This window comes from Megalobrama amblycephala, linkage group LG2 (genome assembly GCF_018812025.1).
Source record: "Megalobrama amblycephala isolate DHTTF-2021 linkage group LG2, ASM1881202v1, whole genome shotgun sequence".
NCBI lineage: Eukaryota > Metazoa > Chordata > Actinopteri > Cypriniformes > Xenocyprididae > Megalobrama > Megalobrama amblycephala.
The window spans coordinates 32862717-32883104 of record NC_063045.1 but is presented as its reverse complement, the minus strand read 5'-3'; the positions used below and the strand labels follow the sequence as shown (position 1 = coordinate 32883104).

At 37.3% G+C, this 20388-nt stretch overlaps 1 protein-coding gene across 1 annotated transcript; it reads right to left on the bottom strand.

Moving 5' to 3' along the window:
* Positions 1 to 1423: 1423 nt before the first annotated feature.
* pdzph1 (PDZ and pleckstrin homology domains 1) lies at positions 1424 to 13258 on the bottom strand. Its single transcript, XM_048181714.1, has 9 exons — positions 13097 to 13258; positions 12904 to 13005; positions 11642 to 11752; positions 9454 to 9632; positions 9184 to 9341; positions 5655 to 5697; positions 5260 to 5446; positions 4633 to 4768; positions 1424 to 2879 (listed from the first exon to the last, which is right to left on the bottom strand). Exons 1-9 carry the CDS (start codon positions 13230 to 13232, stop codon positions 2780 to 2782), a joined length of 1152 nt encoding a protein of 383 aa, XP_048037671.1. The 5' UTR covers positions 13233 to 13258; the 3' UTR covers positions 1424 to 2779.
* Positions 13259 to 20388: the final 7130 nt, after the last annotated feature.

Below are 20388 nucleotides of genomic sequence, written 5' to 3'. Positions count from 1 at the left end.
AAGATCTGAATGGCCAAGTAGTGATGGCTAGATGACTGGATGACAGAGCATTTCCAAAACTGAAAGTCTTGTGGGCTGTTTCCGGCATGCAACTTTTAGTACCTACCAAAAAAGTTGTGCAAATATGGTGCAAAGAAGGTTGAACCGGCATGAAGGTCATAGGCACCCAAGGCTTATTGATGCATATGGGGAGCGAAGGTTAGCCCATCTGGTCTTGTTACACAGAAGAAGTACTGTAGCTTAAATTGCTGAAAAACTTAATGCTGCCAGAAAGGTGTAGAACACAGAGTGCATCGCAGTTGCTGCATAGACTGGTCAGATTGCTCATGTTGACCCCCATCCACTACCGAAAGCACCTAGAATGGGCATGTGAGTGTCAGAACATGACCATGCTGCATTATGTTCTGCAGGAAAACCTTGGGTCCTGGCATTCATGTGGATGTTACTTTGACATGTACGACCCACCTAAAGATTGTTGCAGATCAAATATACCCCTTCATGGCAATGGTGTTCCCTGATGACAGTGGCCTCTTTCTGCAGGATAATGCACCCCACCACATTGCACACATTGTTCAGGAATGGTTTTAGGAACATGACAAAGATTTCAAGGTGTTGCCTTGGCCTCAAAATTCCTCAGATCTCAAGCCGATTGAGTATATATGGGATGTTCTGAATCAATAAATCAGATCCATGGAGGATCCACCTCAGAACCTACAGGACTTGAAGGCTCTTCTGCTAATGCTTTGGTGACCGATACCACAGGACACCTTCAGGGGTGTCAAATATTCATTATATTTCCATGCCTTGACACATCAGAGCTGTTTTGGCAGCACGAGGAGGACCTGCACAATATTAACAGGTGGTTTTAATCTTGTGGCTGATCAGTGTAAATATATCATGACAACTCTCAGAGAGTTTGGCATGGTAATGAATAAGTCAATGTTAATGTATTTGGTATTGGCGGAATAGATCCGCTGCATCTTTTCCTGCTGCTGCTGCAGAGCAAGTACAGGACTTGCCACTGCCAATACACCCAACATGCTGTGAGCAAGCAAGACACACTGCTGTACAAGCATACAAGAATTACACCCGTGGCAGATCTACACAGGTAGCTGGGGAAGATGGAGGGTTTCTGAAAGCATGCTGCAAACTACTGCAGCAAGCAATAGGCAAGATTTTGAATGTTTAGCAGCAAGCTCATTGGCTACTAGTACAGTGGGAGGGAACCAATCAGCTGTGCCCTATAGTGAATGATGTGATTGCAAGCAGATTGGGTTAAGGACTTATGAATCTGCCCCATTTAGAGTTTCATAACAGAACAAAATATTTCACGCCTCACTGACACCATTGAAAAGTCAGAATATTCCAGAGAACTGTGTAATAATGAAACTTAGTACAAGAACAACTTATGTGAGGTAGAACATAATGCAAGTCTGTATTTTGGCAAGCTTTCTTTGTAGCATAGGCTATTAACATGCAATACAAGCACTTCAATGAACAGACTACATCAAATTCTAAACTAATCATTAGGAAATATTTACACTTGGTCACTTCAAATGTTTCACTGATCAGATATCCAGTCTATCCAATCATTAAGTGTAAATGCCCTGCTTTTGAGATGGTCAACAATCCGAGATTCATTTCATGCATGAAGTCACCAGGTGTAAATACTTCCTTAGTTTGTATTAATTCTTATCAAACTGTAAACTGGAAGATCACCCAGTGCTAATAAAAATATTAATACAAAAAGCCAGAAATATCCTTATTTATACAAAGAATAGGCAAATTCATAATATTGCTATCAAAATGGTATAAATGAGCTAAAACCATCAGTAAGATAGTTTACTGCAGGCTATATAAAAATGACTAAATGTTTTATGGAACTGGACTAGACAGCAAAAACAAAGAAAATGTGTATTATGTACAATAGCAGTGGCAGTGTCTTTACATAGTTAGCAAATCCTGAAAATGGAAAACATCATAAAAATTCAAATTATGTGACAAAAAGGTTTACAGGAATACAGGCCATCATTTTCCCTTAATCTTTAAATTGAATGCAAAGAAACATGTAACAAGTTAATGGTTAAGTGAACCTAAAATAAGATCATGATAAATTACAATATGTGTATATATGAAAGAGAAAACAAATAATTCATCTTGAACCTCTATATAGGCCAACATAAGCTCAGGTTTTTTTTTTTTGATATGCAATCTGTTAAATGGCTGAGAAGTGATGCTTAGGTCTGATGATGCCCTAATACTCTATGTACATCTTAGTATGAATTAGGCTTCTACTTTCTATTTCTCTGCTAGTTATCATCACAGCGCAGCATGCAATGTATCTGGTTGCCATGACAACTTCATGTGCTTGCTGCTCTGTTGTCATAAAAGCACTTGAATATTATATATGGAGTTACAATTATTTTAGGTTTTATCATGAATATTTGCAGCAGATGACTATCATTTTATCTGCATTTTATTGTTCTATTATTTGTTTTTAATGTTATCAAATTGTATAGTTTTGTTAAACAAGCAAATGCAGCACTTCAAAACCAATCTCCAGAACAATTCAACACTGACTTTTTATCAAAATGGTAAAGATCCTATTATATCCTATTACATACATAGAGCTGATCTTTCAGATTTTTGTGTCTCAATGCTCAATTTAGTGTGAGACAGTATCTGTAAAGGTATACAAGGCATAGGATCTTCACCATCACGATCCCTCTCCTCCACCACCAAACTTGCGAAACGCCTCTTGTGACAAGACCTGTCTTGTTCACATTCTCGTTTCCTCAGGTGGACGACTCATGTAGTCTTGAATTGCCTGATGCAATGGCAGCCATTTTCCTATAGAAGATTTTATTGCACTAATCCATCTAGGGAAACAGTAGAGAAAAGGATAATGTTAATTCATCTGTATTATTTCTTCAATTTCGCCATTTCATCACTATCTAAAGCCTTCCAGTCATACATACATATTTCACAAAATATTGTTTGTTAAACACAATTATTTCAAATGAAGAACATGATTTTCTAAAGCTACAATAACGGGTCAATCATAAATCATCATAGTTTCAACCATAAGCACATTAATATAGCATCACCCACACTGATATTTCAACAAAAATTAAGTATTCAGTAACTTGGCCCACCTTGATAAAGACAGTGTCTGTAATTTACATATTAAAGTACGCAAAATACACTTGTTACCAGAGCCTTTCCAGCTTTTCATCAGTTCTGGGGATCAGGCCCCCATAAAAATAAAATTAAGTCTCCCCATATTTTGATACTTTTATGATAATATGGACATAAATTGTCTTTCCCTGAAGTAGAGAGTCATTTACAATCTGCAGGCAATAAAGAGCTGCTTCATCGCTAAAAAACAAAAGGAGACATGTGCACGTTTTGTTTCCTTCAGTGGACTGTAGGGAAATACATCATGTACTGTATGTAGCCTTAATATCCACCTCATCTAGTGTAGTTTTTGTTTTCTATATAAAAAAGTATTGGTTACACCTGTTGCTATTTCAGTGTGAGAAACTACTTCAAACGATTCTAGGTTGAAGTAGTTCAAATTCTAAATAGCTGATAGCAAACATACAACATACAACATACAACTTGTTTGCTGAAATATTGTCAAGGAAAAGGACTCTCATGATTCTCAGGTTGGTATATGGTAATCTCCATCATCGGACAAGGATTTTTCAGTAATATTTTACTGGGGTCTATTGATGCACCTACTCCTTAGTAGGGCTGAAAACATCTAGGCTACGACTGTAACCCTGGTTCCCTGAGAAGGGGATCGAGACGCTTAGTCTTGGTATTGACACTATGGGGAACATCATCAGTAGAGCACACATCCAAAGTAGAGCAATATCCCTACTTCAAGACCCAACAATAGTTGGGGAGGGAAGTAAACAAAGTAGAGGGGAGCTTCCTGCCCACTAATTGCATTTACCCTGCATCAACCCTAAGGGCTCACAGACCCTCAGAGAGGGATCTCCTGAAAGCTACTGACTGAGACAATATAATGAATATTTGATTTTGTTATTTTTGAAACCACAATTAGTCAAAGATTAGAATTGACTAAAATGAATGAGTAGGACATGACAAAACATTGTCAAAAAGCTAAAACACAAAACTGTGTGACATTTAACATTGAAGCTGGCCTGTGAGTTTATGTAAAATCTTTTGATTTTATAATTTTATAATTTTTTAACTTTAGTTAAAAAGGAATGCACCTTTTGCTAACAGCCATGCTAGTTCTTTGTAATAACAATATTACATGGTACTCTTTGGTTAATACACAGTATTTGTGTCTTCTTGTGGATTGTTAATTTAAAAAAAATAATATTTAATTTCACATCCCTATTTGTTAGAAAGGTTAAATTGTAAAAACCTGAAATATTATTGTCTAAATTTTTTATTGTTTTTGGTGCAAGAAATCTTGACAAGCATCATAAAGTGGACTTCACAACAACAACAAAAAAAGTTCAAAAGCTTCAAAAGTTTAGAATATGGGCACTTCAAAGTGTTCAAACTTCTTCTTTTTGAACTATTTCTTTTGTTTAAGAATATTAGCATTACTGAATATTACTAATTACTAATATTTAAAATCTAGTTCATTACCGTTTGTTCTCATTTGCGTTCTCTGCACAGAGGTAGAACACTTTAAACTCTTCAGATGGAGGTCTGAGCTCAATCGTAGATTTTTTGGATCCCAGTGGCTGATCCTTGACTGTGTAACCATGCAGGTAGATTCCTCCTGCAATAAGACAAATGGGAGTTATTAGTCATAGCATGGCAAGCTATAGAGGTGGTAAAATGAAAACAAACAAACAAACAAAAAAAACATTTGCATACAATTTACACAAAATAATATATATGTTTGAAGAACATAAATAAAACTATTTGTTCACGTAATATATCCTAATCAAAAGAGAATCATTTACAGGTCTCTGTAGCTCTCACAGCTCTCAGAGGTCTTCAGCCCCTGCAATAGTTCTCAAAACTGAATGTGAAAATTGATAAAAATGGTTCTTGAACAATTCTCTAATTTGACAATGTAATTTAAACTGTTAAATGTTTAATTTCAGGATCTATTGGCTCCATAGTCGTTATATTTTATCTGGACTCATGATCTATGAAGAAATAATTCACATTTAAATTTTTTTCATTAGCAGTTTAACAGCAATACAGCAGTATTGTAATTGTAAACTATTCAGACAGTTACACAGTGACAGTTCTCAAACTTACCAATGGCGCAGGTTGACCGAATGCTCACATAGAAATAGAGGCATCCATCTTTCAGCACACAGTAGTGCTGCACCCATGAGTCCTTGTTCCTGTCCAGCTGGTGAAGCAACCCAAGGCATTCTGGGTTCTTGACTGCCAGTGGGGGAAGATTTGAGTTGTGTCGAGTAACGTCCACCCACACGTGATTCTGCTTCAACAATCACCATCATTAGCATTATGAGCATTACCATAACAACATCAATCAGCCAACGGAATTCTGTTTAGCAAGACACTGATTTATTAATTGATCATGTGTATTTACATTAACAGAGCTGTCATGAAGAATGAAATACCACATTCTAGGTATGTGTAATGATGCCACAGCAAATACTATGTGCAAATGAGTAGGAAGTTACCTGAGTAATGGGATGAACTGCTCGACCCATAGCCTCCAACCACCTGAGAAACAAACAAGTGCAAACCACTTAACTTATTTATTTAGCGGATGGTTTTTAGTACGTACGTTATTAATCACCTTACGTTAATCACCTTAATCCATTAGACGTCACGGCATTTAAATTAGTTTAATTTTACAATTTGAATTAACATCCAAATTACAAAAATAAAACTAATACTAGAAAAAAACATGCATTTTAACTAATTAGCTCACAAATATTAATCACTGCCTTAATAATACTTTGTAGGAGTGCATTGAACACACAACATAAATTACACATAAGGCTGTTCACTGAGGGTTTATCACATAAATAACATTGAGGCATACAGCTTTTTATTAGAAATAAGTATTGTGAACAGGGTTGCCAGGTCTGTGCAACAAAAAGTAGCCCACTAGCCAGTCAAACAAAAGGGGGAAATCAACCTTTGGAAAAAGATCTGCAGCAACAAGTAGCCCAATACTATGGAAAAACCGCAGACTTGGCAACACTAATTGTGAAAACCACTACACAAATAAAAATGACTTGATTTGAGACATAAATGAAAATATAAATAAATGAGATTATACATAAATTTACTTTGATGCAACACTCACTGCAAGGATATTAAGACTTTAAGACTTTTTTGCAGTGACACATAATACACATATATTACAGTATGGCCTTGTTTCACAGACAGGGCTTAGTCTGTGAAAGCAGGTATATGTCTTTTAAACAAAGTCTTATTATCTTATGCAGTGTTACCTCTCAATTTTTTTAGGTTCTCTCAAAAAAAGACTTCTATACATGTTTACTGGAAAAAGTAAAAAAGATCAATTTGTTTGAAAAGGTAGTTCACTGCATTATAAGCCACTAACAAAAAGTAGCCACAGTTAAAGCTATGTGCTATTTAAAGGTGCTAAAGAGGATCTTTTCGTCGACTGAGAAACCAAAGACTGTTACTGAGTTTTTGAAATGAGCGCATGCGTAAGAATTTCGAGGGAACGCCTCCCAAAACTCGTGCACGATTATTGGAACACGAGTGTTTACCACCGGCATTCGCCGTGTCGTGTTAGTGGATTCATTATGTCGGACTCACCGCAGGTAACTCATAATCTGCAGTTGTTACTCCTGTCTCCTGACAAAAACATTGCATGCGGCGCCTGTGGAGTGTGGAAAGTTACTGGAGCACGCAGCCGCGCTCGTCTCTCACAAGGAACGTCATGGCAGTGATTGACAAACCAGAGGGCCAATCGTTTACGCGATGATCGCGTAAACGATTGGCTGATGTTTTTAAGGCCCTACCTCGTGCACAGATGATGTATATTAATATTATTCCTTTCAGTGCACCTAATAAATAGTCTTTTATCAGTTAGTAAAGACAGTTTCAAGTAATATTGCAAAAATGTATAAAGCAAAACATCCTCTTTAGCACCTTTAAAGGTACACTATGTAACTTTTTTTGTTCAAAATTAACAAAATTTAAATAATGAGTCAATATCATCATCATCATCATCATCATCATCATCAATCCTTCTTCCAAAATGAGTTTTTGTCTCACCCAGATTCACAATGTCAAACATATTGTGAGGGTTTATATTTTAGACCTGATGGGATGGCTTTCGTGGGAAATTCTGTATATACGTCACTCGCCCTTTGTGTGTCTCGTCATATCCGTAAAATAGAGAAAAGTTGCTCCGGCTACTTTGATGTGTGTCTGGTGTGGGAGTGGCATAGGTTGTCACAACAAGCAGTGTTGCCAACTGCTTTCAATTAAAAGTAGCAAAAACTGGTAGCTAAATGCCAGTAGATGACATCATAATGGCAAATTCATTGATCTATATAAATATAAATATAGATCAGTGGGCAAAATAAGAATCTAGATAAGGCTTGTCCAGGAAGTTGCTAGATTTGTCCCTAAAAAAAGTCTGAAAAGGGTGGGGAAGTCACTAAATCTAGTGACAAAATCGCTAAACTGGCAACACTGACAACAAGCGAGAAAGATTGACATGGAACAGCTAAATCTCCAACCTCTGAGGAATTACCCGTTTTAAACAAACACCGAACAGAGGAGAGTCTGCTGGCAAAAGGAGAATGCGACAGAGCTTGTAATAAAACCAGAATCAACATTGGCTTTTCAGAGATAGCGAGAACTGAGGGATTTGAAATGTTTTTATTATTCAACAGGTGATATATATATATATATATATATATATATATATATATATATATATATAAAACATAGATCTCTATCAGAGTTCATTGTAAGGCCGAAGTACAACCAAAGCAAAATGCATGCAGTTTTAACCGCTAGAGAACCAAAAATCCACAGTGTATCTTTAAAGGAATACTTAATCCAAAAATGAAAACTATTCCATAATTTACTCACCCTCAAGCCATCCTAGGTGTATATGTCTTTCTTCTTTCAGCCAAACACAATCAGAGTTATATTAAAAAATATCCTGGCTCTTCCAAGCTTTATAATGGGATTGAATGGTACCTTTTTTTTTTTTTGAAGCCCAAAAAAGGGCTAATCAATATGGCTTCGGGGGTTAATAAAGGCCTTCTGAAGCGAAGCAATGTGTTTTTGTAAGAAAAATATCAATATTTATGATGTTATAAAATATAATAACTATAATATCTGGCTTCCGGTAATGGCCGTACACTAGTCTAGTTCTGGTTGAAGAGTGAACTCTAACCCTATGCATTATGTCTTGATGAACGCGGAAGCACAGAGGATAGAGCAAAACAAAACACCGGTCACGAATTAGAAGTCTAAAACTAGAATTTTTAAGGGAAATGTCTGAAAAGCCTAAGTTTGTTGCCCAGCCCTAATTGTTTGAACCGAGAATGCGTCTGCTCTCACCTAAACTTAGCCTACATCCTATGTCATATGCCGGAACTCGACTCTCTCATGAACACGTGGATGGCCATTACTGGAAGCTAGTGATTACAGTTTATAAAGTTAAAATTATGGATATTTTTCTTACAAAAATGCATCGCTTCACTTCAGAAGACCTTTATTGACCCCTTGGAGCAGTATGGATTTCTTTTATGATGGATGGATGCACTTTTGTTTGGCTTAAAAAAAAAAAAAATGTCACCATTCACCATTATAAAGCTTGAAAGAGCCAGGATATTTTTTTACTATAACTCAGATTGTGTTTGACTGAAAGAAGAAAGTCATATACACCCAGGATGGCTTGAGGGTGAGTAAATTATGGGATAATTTTAATTTTTGTGTGAACTATCACTTTAAGAAGGCAATAACTTTAACTATCAGCAGAATTTGTATATAAAAAAAAGGGTTTTTGAATGAATGAATGAAAGCAAGGATGACAGCAATACATACATAGAATCAGATACATTTTAACTAAATACAACAGTTAAAACTAGAAACAAATTTATGTACCCAAAATATAATTAATAGTAGCATTTAACTAAATATTTCATATATATATATATATATATATATATATATATATATATATTAAATATATATATAAACTACCTTTTCATCTCTTGGTTTGATGTAGCACACAAGTAGTAAACTCGGCTCCCAGAGACAGGGCAGAATCTGAACACAAATGGCTTTCCTAAACTGGTGTCAGCCTCCACCAGTGCCCCTTCCAGACTAATCACAGACAGAGCTCGGCTCTTCCCTTCATCCTGCCAAGAAGAAGCAAAAGCATTATTCACTGCACATATGTCAATTCACATTTTCCACATTTTCACACAATTCACCATTTTCCTTCTTGATAAAACAGAAAACTGAACTTACACGCTTGTTTCTGTAGTAATAGAGGCAGCAGTCATGTCTGAGCACAAACCACCTCTTTCTCCAACCCTTCAGCAAACTGGATTGAGTTCGTTTATGCAAGTAACCTCTGCATGTTGGCCGTGGAGTGTTAGGCATTCGACCAATATCCGAGCCAATGGTCAGAGTTAAAATGTCTGGGCCTTTAATCAGAAATCACATAAAAAAATAAAATCAACACAAAATGAAGTTATACAATAGCATCTGCCATTTTGCTCAGTTATGTTGAGCATCATTTCACTCAAAGGCTGGTACACTACACAATGTTTAAAATCTAAACAAAGATATTGATACATCATACACTTATTGACTTTGTTAAGGGTTACAGAGAAAAATTGGGAATGAAACAAGCGAAAACAATATGAATATTTATCGGCAGATATTAAACATGTCTGATATCCACGGCTCCGTCATGGTTGTCATCAGCTCCGCCTGCTCCACCTTGGTGGTCTTCAACTACGCTTGGTGGACTTCAGCCCCACCTGCTCCGCCATGGGGGTCTTCGGTCCCATCAGCCCAGCTATGGTGGTCTCCACCTTTCCTGCCTGTGCCACCTGCTCTGCCTGGGATTCTTGCTTTCCATTCATTTCCAGGGACCACTCCATGGACCTGGCCCTCTGTCCCACCCCCAGTTTCACCTCTGCTCAACCCGCCCTCCTGGACTACTTGTTTTTAGGAGCATCTGGAAACCGCTCCTTAGGAGGGGGGCTATGTCACAATCCCTGTCTGTGTTCCCTGTGTCTGCTCTTATTTTAAGGTTCTGTGTGTCCTTTGTTGCACTGCTCACTTCATATATCCCTGCTGCTGTTCCCTTGTTAGTTACCATAGCTACCCTCTGTTCCTATGACAATTAACCACATCCTCTCGTCACCTTGTTAAGCTTGTCTTGCCCTGTGTATAAATAGCCCTTGTGTTTTACTTGTGTTTGTCAGTTAAATGTTTGCATGTATCCTGGTGTTTCCTCCTGTTCCTTGTGTTTTCAACCTTGTGGATTGTTTTATTAAATTTATAACTGCACATGGATATGCTTCTCAGCCTGCTTCTCAGCCTGCTCCTTTGCCTGCCTGAATGCACATTCATTACAGAACGATAGTCTGAAGCCCATCATACATCACATGATTTTATGTGAAATGTGTCAACTCCGACTGCCCAAAATTATGCAGCCTGGCTGACTTTTGTAAACAAGCGTTGACTCCTCCAGACTGCAAATTAAGACAGAATCTGAGCAAAAGGAATGCAGTATATTCTAGCCTTAAAGGGTTAGTTCACCCAAAAATGAAATTTCTGTCATTTATTACTTACCCTCATGCCGTTCCACACCCGTAAGACCCTCGTTAATCTTCGGAACACAAATTAAGATATTTTTGTTGAAATCCGATGGCTCCGTGAGGCCTTCACAGGGAGCAATGACATTTCCTCTCTCAAGATCCATTGATGTACTAAAAACATATTTAAATCAGTTCATGTGAATACAGTTATAAAGCGACAAGAATATTTTTGCCAAAAAAACAAAATAACAACTTATATAGTGATGGCCGATTTCAAAACACTGCTTCAGGAAGCTTCAGAGCATAATGAATCAGCGTGTCGAATCAGCTGTTCGGAGCACCAAAGTCACGTGATTTCAGCAGTTTGGCAGTTTGACACACGATCCGAATCATGATTCGACACGCTGATTCATAATGCTTCGAAGCTTCATGAAGCAGTGTTTTGAAATCGGCCATCACTAAATAAGTCGTTATTTTGTTTTTTTGGCGCACCAAAAATATTCTCGGCGCTTTATAATATTAATATTGAACCACTGTACTCACATAAACTGATTTAAATATGTTTTTGGTACATTAATGGATCCTGAGAGAGGAAATGTCATTGCTCCCTATGCAGGCCTCACGGAGCCATCGGATTACAGCTAAAATATCTTAATTTGTGTTCTGAAGATTAATGAAGGTCTTATGGGTGTGGAACGGCATGAGAGTGAGTAATAAATGACAGAATTTTTATTTTTGGGTGAACTAACCCTTTAAGATAGCTCTGCTTTACAAACCCAAGATTTAACAGATTTTTAACAGTGCATGAGTGTCCCTCCAGATATACCACCAGGATTTAAAAAATGAATAATAATCTCTAATAAAGTTATCTGAGTCCAGCCTACCTTGTCGTGCGAGGTCAGCTGCTTCTGAGTGTGGTATACTAGTGACATCAGTGCCGTTTACTGCCAGCACATAGTCTCCAACCTGCAGCCCTGCCTCCTCCGCTGCTCCATCTAAAGCAGAGTACACCAACATCTTCATCTTACTTCATTTGAGGTCTCAACATTTTGAAGAAAATGGCTCATATACAGTGCACTCTAAGCTACTCAGATTTAAACTGTATGAATTCCTGCATTGCCCATCTGCTCAAGGTTGATGGTTTTTAGTTCATAGTAATCTGATTACAGAGGGCACCATCATAGAGCTGTTACAACCTGAGGATGTTTATCCCAAAAATCTTCCCAGGGAATGTTCTCAGGACTTTGTTCTGGCAAGGTTCCCCTCAAAGTTATGAACAAACGTTCATCCAGTAAAATTAATAGAATGTTTGTTCAAAGTCACCTGGTCTTTAATTACATTTTTCTCTAAGACATTTTAATTGGACATTCGTTTAACATTTTTTAAATGTTATTACTTTCTACTTGTTTCAGTAGAACATTCAAAAGTTACATTCCCAAAATGATGAAATGGAACATTGCCCAAATTTTTTCTGTAATGTTTGCATAAACAAGAACATTTTAATAACGAGAAGTTTCAAACATTCAGAGAACATTCAGAAATAACTTAATATTGTAACATTAGAAAAAAATTCTTAGAACATATTTTTGTCAGCTGGGTTAAGGCTAAAATTTAGCCATGTGTCACTCCTAATTTCAGGCCTTTTTAATACTAAATTTTAATGCTAAATGACTCAAAAACTATCCAAAGCCTTCCTGCTATTACCAATCCATGTCGCAGTTGAGTAGGTATATTAGAATATTACAATGACATCAACCTTTCAATTGTACTTGAAACATACAATTTGTATAAAAAAGCACGAATGAAGCTTAACCCCTAAATCTAATCCTCATTGGGGAAGGAGCAGATCTTAAAAAAAATAGTTTCATCATGAAACTTGGCTGCTCAGTCCTGATTTTTTGGGTAATCTCGGAAGGCTAATTTGCTATGATTTTAGAAATAAACAGAAGAGCTCTTTTAGCAAAGTAATCCCAAAATTTTAGATTTAGTGACTTATGGTTCCTTCAAACTATTCCTTTTTATAAAAATGTATAAAAATCCTTTTTATATACTATTTTATAAAACTAGTGAGTTTATCACTGTTTTGCTTTTACATACACATACATTTACTGTTGTGCTAATCAGTTCTGTAATCTTGATAACTTACTTGTGTCCACCTCAGTAACCAAAATGGGTTTAGAGAATTGAATTCGGAAGCCCCAGGGATACTCGCCCATGCCTTTACCGATTTTTACTGTCCTCTCACGAACTGAAATATATAATGTATCTTTAAACACTGTACTGTAAATCATTAAAAGCCAGTTCTAGCATATATTCATCTTAGAATACTAAGAACTCACTTGCTGCTGGTCGAGTACAGTTGCTGAGACAGTGTGGACTGTCATTCTGGTTAACATCATCTCCATGGTATATCCATGATACAGAGTGAAACGTTTCTGTGTAAAATCCTCTGTCCTCAATATCTCGCATTGACATGTCCACTGAACGAGTGTCCTCAGAGTTCATTGTGTCTTAATGACAGAAGAAAAAAAAAACAAAACAAAACAGATTTTTGATCAACATTTTGGTCAACATTTTGATAGTCAATAGTTGTCACAATACATTTCTCAACACAAAAGCCAAACTACCAAATATATACCAGAAATCAGAGGTATCAAACACTGGTTGTGAGCTGAGTTCAATCCAGTTTGTAGGACGATTTGAGGAAAAAAAATATACAAAAAATTCATGTTCATTATATTGGTATAATATATTTTAACATTTCTTTTAATCTACAGCTGGTTAGATAATTTTTCAGTTTGTTGTACTGCATGTTATACAATAGCTTGCAACTTTCAGTAGCACAGCAGCTGTTGTCTCAGAGAAACCCAATTCATTTTAGTGCAACAATTTACATATGAATGGATTTCTTAGAGTTGGAAGAAAATGGATTTCATTTCAAAATGCTAAATCTTAAGACTCTACTTAAATATGTCTTGGGATATAGTATTCGTGTGAATGAAATTACAGTAAGTACTATAATCAACGCCAATCAACAGGAGATTTTTAGTCCAGTAAAGCTTAGTAAACCAAAAATAGTTTGATGTTCCTGCCATAAATAGAATGAAATACATTTTATATAATTCAGTATCCTGCAGAGTATTGCAGTGTGCACAGAAACTTCCTTAGAAATCAATCAAATCAAATTACCTGATTCCTCTGTAATATTGCTAGTTATAGAACTTCCGCCTGCAGAACTGCGTTGTTTGCTCTCCTTGAAGAGCTTACGTCTTTTAGCCCAGTGGTCTGAATATTCCTCTGAATCTTTATGAATGGAGTCTGTTGGAGGCCTGAGGTGCTCTTTGACCTCTAATGAATCTATAAATGATAAACAAATGAATAGGCTTGATTACAGCAACAGTGTAAAGCCAAAGCCAACAAAACAACGTTTTTGTGGTTTTCATCCGGTTGTCATCTTCCGAACTCAGATTTTACATTGGACATCCAGTGATGATCCAACACTGTGCCAAATTTGACAATCATGAATATAATCATAATTTTTTATTTTTTTTCAATGAGCTGCATTGGCGCAACAATATGCAAATGATTCAAATGACAGATTATTTTTGTTTCTAAATGTCTCTATAATTTAGTTTGAGCAAATTTGGGGTCAGCACCAACCATAATTGTCCTTGTTGCAATTGAACTTGCACTTTTATTAGTATGGGTCATATTTTGTGTGCATTGCATAGTTTTGTTAATGTTTGTTGAGGATGAGAAGGTGTCAGTCAAGCTGCCAATTTATTTGACTATACATAGCATTTGATGATAACATTATGGGAAGCATTTTCTCTTTCAATTTGATAAAAAAATTTAATCCTAACTGTGCAGAACACATTCTTAATTCTATCTGATTTGACAGGGACTGATTATTTTCAGTGCTGGACATGGAATGATTTTCATGAAGTCTTGAATTAATTAAAAGTGGCTCTAATGAACATTGTGATTATGGTGGATATTTCTATAACACCAATAAGGAGGACACTCTGCAGGATTCAGTGAAGCTAGGATAACAATGTCTCAGGTTACGACTCTAACCCTGGTTCCATGAGAATGGGAACGAGATGTGGCGCCATGTCAGGGCTACAGACGTAACATGAGATGTTTCCTTTCAAATTGGAACTTTGACGCTGTCATAACGAGTTAACGCTATGGGGAATCAATACCCACTCCGCTATGCTGAGGAGGTGCCTGCCTCACTAGGCTATGGTATGCAAACATAGTGGGCGTAGAATGAATTAACTCTACAGATAATCTGGGTGGAGTCAAAGCACGTCAAACCCTAGGGTGCAAATTGCAACTCATAGATTGCTTAGTTGAGCCGCTCCCTTAGCTCAGATTTCTCTAATAATAAGAGGAGTCTCAGCTTCTATGCTCTATTGCAAGGGAAGTACCAATCTTTACATCCTTTCCCCCTCACTTGAAGGGCAGATAAAAAAAACAAAAAACCTCCAATGCCCAAAAGCAAACAAAGCTTTAATAAAATGCTAAATTGTCAATGCCTTCACAGAGCCCTCAGGGAGTATCTTATCAAAAGAAGGAATTCAACTATGACCTCGATCTACCACTACTTTCAAGGGGGAGAACATAACCCTCGCTTCATCAGAAGGGATGCAAATATGCGAGGGGCATAGAGCAAAGGCTCTTGCCATCTCCACTCAACCCCCTAGGGAAACCACAGGGGAGCTTAAGGTCTACTTTAGTGACGTTCATAACATAATTTCGGGAGGAGTGAACCCATCTAATCTTTCAATTAGTGAAATTCCAACATAATTTCAAGAGGAGGGAACCCTAATCTTTCAATTACGAAAGCAACTCACCCTGCTCTGGCATCAGTTGTTTCGATATCCCTGCTTCAAGACCCAACAATAATTGGGGAGGGAGATAAATGAAACAGAGGGAGTTATGGGTTGCCCAACATAGTTCCATTCACCCTGCTCTACCCTAAAGGGTACTTGAGCAGCTTATCACAGGGAGCCAGCAAGGTGCCATACTGAGGGCAGACCCCATAGCATCAACTCCATGATGCTGTGTCAAAATTCCACTTCAAAAAGGAAATTAAAATTAATTAAGAGTATAAAATATATAGAGATATGAATTGTTGGGGGGGGGGGGGGGGGCAGATCATTTATTAAGTAAGAAACTAGCAAGTAACTGTCTTTATGAGTGAGTCATTGATTCATTCATTAAACCCGATTCGTTAAAAAATGCTGAAATATTCAGGAAAAAAATACCACTGTTGATTGGAGACAGCGGTTCTGCTGTAACTATTTTCATTGGCGAAATAGAGCAAAAATATTGACAATATTGTGTCTACAATGTATGTCATTTAATGTTAACTTAAGCATTGCATATTTTTAATTGATGTATTTATTATTATATAACTGGATGAAGAATAAAATTGTGATTATCTTAAAAGGAGTATAAATTTGCTTCTGGTTCAAGGGTGCGGCAGTAGGTGGACATGATATTTCAAAACCTTTGTCCGTCAGAGAGTGAACAAGTTACAGCAGCTTACAATCTCTCTAGCATTCAGAATTATTATTATTTTTATTATTTTTACGACATTCCGCAACTCTATTTGGACAGGCCTTATTAGGTGGTGACCCACCGGTGAAAACCACTGTTAAAAAAAGCATAAAATATTTCAGTGCTCACTTTTTGAGGCACTTTGCCGTTCAGACAAATCATTTTTATAAAGTTTGGGTGTCATACAGACATCTGCACTTATTTTATCCAAGGCTTCATTTGTTTGCACTTCTACAGGCTGCTGACAGGACGTTTCCATCTGTAAGGTCAACTCAGAGTTTGCAGAGGTTGTGATTTCCTGGAGCCCTTCCACAGCTTCTCTGATGCTGCCCAGATCCTCTATTGGAGACCCAGTAGGTGACTCGCTCACAGGACTCAAAGCATCTACTGGATGTTCCTCTGAAATGTCCTCATCAAGTGAGAAGACATAGTTGCCATGTAGAAATCTCTGCTCACAGTCCCCAGTGATTATTGTCATTACTGAACCTCTTCGTTTCTTTGGTGGCTCAGCCTCGTCAAACATGTTATGACTGACACTGTTGGGTGTTCCTTCATTGATTTTTTCTTCAGAGTTGCTCAGTGAAGGTGGGATGACATGGATAAGAAGTTCCCTTTGATGGCTGTCCATGTTGTCACCTGCAGAAATCGACTCATCTAGCTCCACCATTTCCTCATCGAAGCCACTTTCATTGACTTGATTTTCACTGTCTTGATCAACAAACATCAAACCAGCAACAGGAACATCTGAACCAGGTTGCACCTCCTCATCTAGCAGTGCTGGCCCATGATACTGATCACCTCTAAAGAAGACTTCTTCTGGACTCTCATCTGACCTAAATGGATAGAATGGGTTTTTGATTGTGCTATAAGCCTTACATTTGGAATTAAATGAGTCAGGACCAGTTGTAGAGCTTGAGCTTGGTCTATAGCTGCTGCTACTGGAAGATTTGCGGCTCCCAAGTGGATGAAGTCTTTCATCTTCCACATAGAATCTACCCCTCCTCTCTGCTTGAGAGGGAAGTGACTGCATGAAAAACGAAGACAGTGTGCCAGAGGAAAATGACTCTCTGTATGAGGGAATGCTCTCTCTGGCCTGACTCATATGATATGCCACTCCTGGGTAAGTTTTTCGTCTTTTGGGTGGTATGTCCATATAGCCTGGAGGATGCGTTTTGGTTTCTAGGATGGCAATGCTGTTGTTGCGCAAACGAGTCTTCCTTTCATGATTGTCGATGAAGTTTTTAGTGAAAGAAGATCTATTCATTGAAACTCGGGGATTCATGAATAAATGTTCCTGAGGACTCAAGTCGGATAGTCGTTCACAGCACCTGTTGTCCGCATCCAGTGTATTCTGGCATATAAACTCTTTGCACAAGGTAAACTCGGGTGCTGTCTGTGTGAAATTAGTGTTGTCGTGGTCAATGAATTCTTCTCTGGGACTGATCTGACATGATGCAACATTTTCTGCCAGAAAATCAAGCACGCTAACCTTATCAGCAAATTCATCAGGGGGAGGTATATCCCATAATGCCTCATTACTGAGACTGGTGGGCAGTGGTAGCTGTTTCTGACATTGCCAGAAATCAGTGGGTGATGAACAACAGGAAGATCCATCAACCAGTGTGAAATCAGTATCAGTCTGGCCACCTGCATTTCCCCAATCAAAATTATTTTTACAACAGCTTTTACGGCAAGCTATTTCTTCGGGCTCATCCCATGAGCTCAGACTCTTGGAAGCGTGTGTTGACTCAGCATTTAGCTCTGCAATGCTAATCTTATAGCTAACATTCTCACAGACTTTTTGTCTGTAATCTGCCCTATGTTGGTTCCATGAATAGACTCTGGGATTTTTTGAATGTTGATTTTTCTCAGTTTGGCTTATAAAATGAGTCTCTTCTCTTTTATCTTTGTGAAGAACAATAGTTGTTTTGATATTTGAATCATCTGATGTCACTACTTCATTGATCTCAAGCCTCATATTTGGGGTCATGCCCTTGACCTCAGTGGTTGTGACTGCTATCACACTACTTATTGATCCGCTTACAGAAGCCTCATGGCATCGCTCAAAAACAAATCTGGGAGAAGACAGTCCAAAATTATCAAAGGTCACCGAATGTGTTATTTTTAATCCTGAATCTCTGTCCACTGGTTCTGAGTTTGACATTTGTCTGTCTTTTTTCTTTTTTTCCTCGAAAAAATCTTCACAACTCGCTGGTCTGTTTTCTTTCTCCGTGGTTGAAGTCTCGTTCTCTTTCTCATCTTCAGACTCTGACTGTATATGCTCTTTACAGAAAGAGTCAGTTTCTCCTTTCTCAGCAGTTTCTTCCCCATGAGCCTCAGTGTCCACCATAGTGTGTCTTTGAAAGTTAAATGGAGAGATGCATTCTGTACAAAAAAGAAAATAGGTTTAGATGCATCACATTGCACAACCAACCATTCTTGATATCTTAACACAATCTTAACTGCAATCTTACAGTTATAACTTAACTGTAACACAATCCTCGCTTGTTTTTGAATGAAAAGCCACATTCATTTTTAGTAATCATAAAGTTGCTTATGTCAGTATGTGCTTAAGTCACTATGAAATCAAAATTTACAATTCTTATTTTTATGGAATATTGGAATTTTTTTATTATAAATGATTTATCCATACACATCTCTTCTCTTCTCTGATGTTGTGTTTACTGGCGCAAGGGCGGGGCAACCTGTCACTCACAAGAGATCCAGTGGTAGCAAACCACAACCATCCAATCAAATTCCCTATGTACAAAATCAAGCCCTACATTTGTTCTTGTTCCAGAAGCCATTTCACTCAGATATAAGTAATGAAAGAGGAAAAAAGACTATCACAACATTTGTTATAGGCAGGCATACTGGCCCAAAATCGTACTAATCACCCAGAATAAATAATGATTATTATTTATTTGTATATGGTTTTTTCACAATACACACTATTCCAAAGCAAATTTTTGTGTGATGCTAAATGCTGGGGTGAATTCAGGGTGATGGAACACTTTTTGCCATTGAGATGAATTGGAAAATGTGTCCCAATCAACCAGGCCTAATCCGTCACCTGTTTGTAGGCTGTGCTGCAGGCATGGGTTAAGCGTGACTCAGACAGTCTTTAGAGGATTATTCTCCACACATGGCCCAGGAGCCACATATAGATCAACACTCACGTTTACTGCAGCTGGAGCTCTTCCTCCTGCGACTGTTTCTCCTCTTCCTCCTACTCATTCTGCTGAATGACGTGACATCTACAATCCTTTCAGCTAAAACATATAAAAAACCTGATGCAATTTCATCTATGTTATTGTTCATTTATAAATATACTACTGTTCATTGTGAATTTTTGTTCATTCATAAACTAATGATTAAACTAATGAATTAATCCAAACTAATGGTAATTTATACAACCTGAAATTATAAAAATGTATTATTATATGTAGAAATCAACATTAACCTAGATTAATGAATGAGTTAAAAGCATTCGCCATTAAAGTTATTACCTCATACATTAAATAATGTTAACAAATTGTTTGAATATATTTTGCATCCAGTAGTTTATATTAAATGATCCTGTTACTTCATTTTTAAAAGTCCAAATATTCCATGTGCTCTCTCTTAATTAATATAATCATAATAGCTGTATGCATTAAAGTCAGTCAACAAACAGACATTTCCCTGTTGGAACAGAAATCACTCCATAAACGCAGCTTTAGTTAATTCAGGTACTTTCTCATTTTATTTGTTTCATGTTCTGAATTTGTTCTTTATGGAAGACAGGAAATACAATGAAGAGTGTATGTGCCTGCCTCACCAAATTTTGCAAGAGTCAGCAAAGTCCTAACCTTGCCATGACAAATACTACATACAAAGAGATACATCCAAACAAATATATATTCTTACCTTACGGCAGAAAGGTATGTTCCCACGGTGGTGTCTTTAGAGAAGTAATGATGAAAAGGCAGTATTTGCACAAACAGCAGCATTAGCTGATATCAAAGCACTGCTCCACTTCTTATTGTTCTATTCTTGACATAAAGCCCAGAAGGAGCTTAAT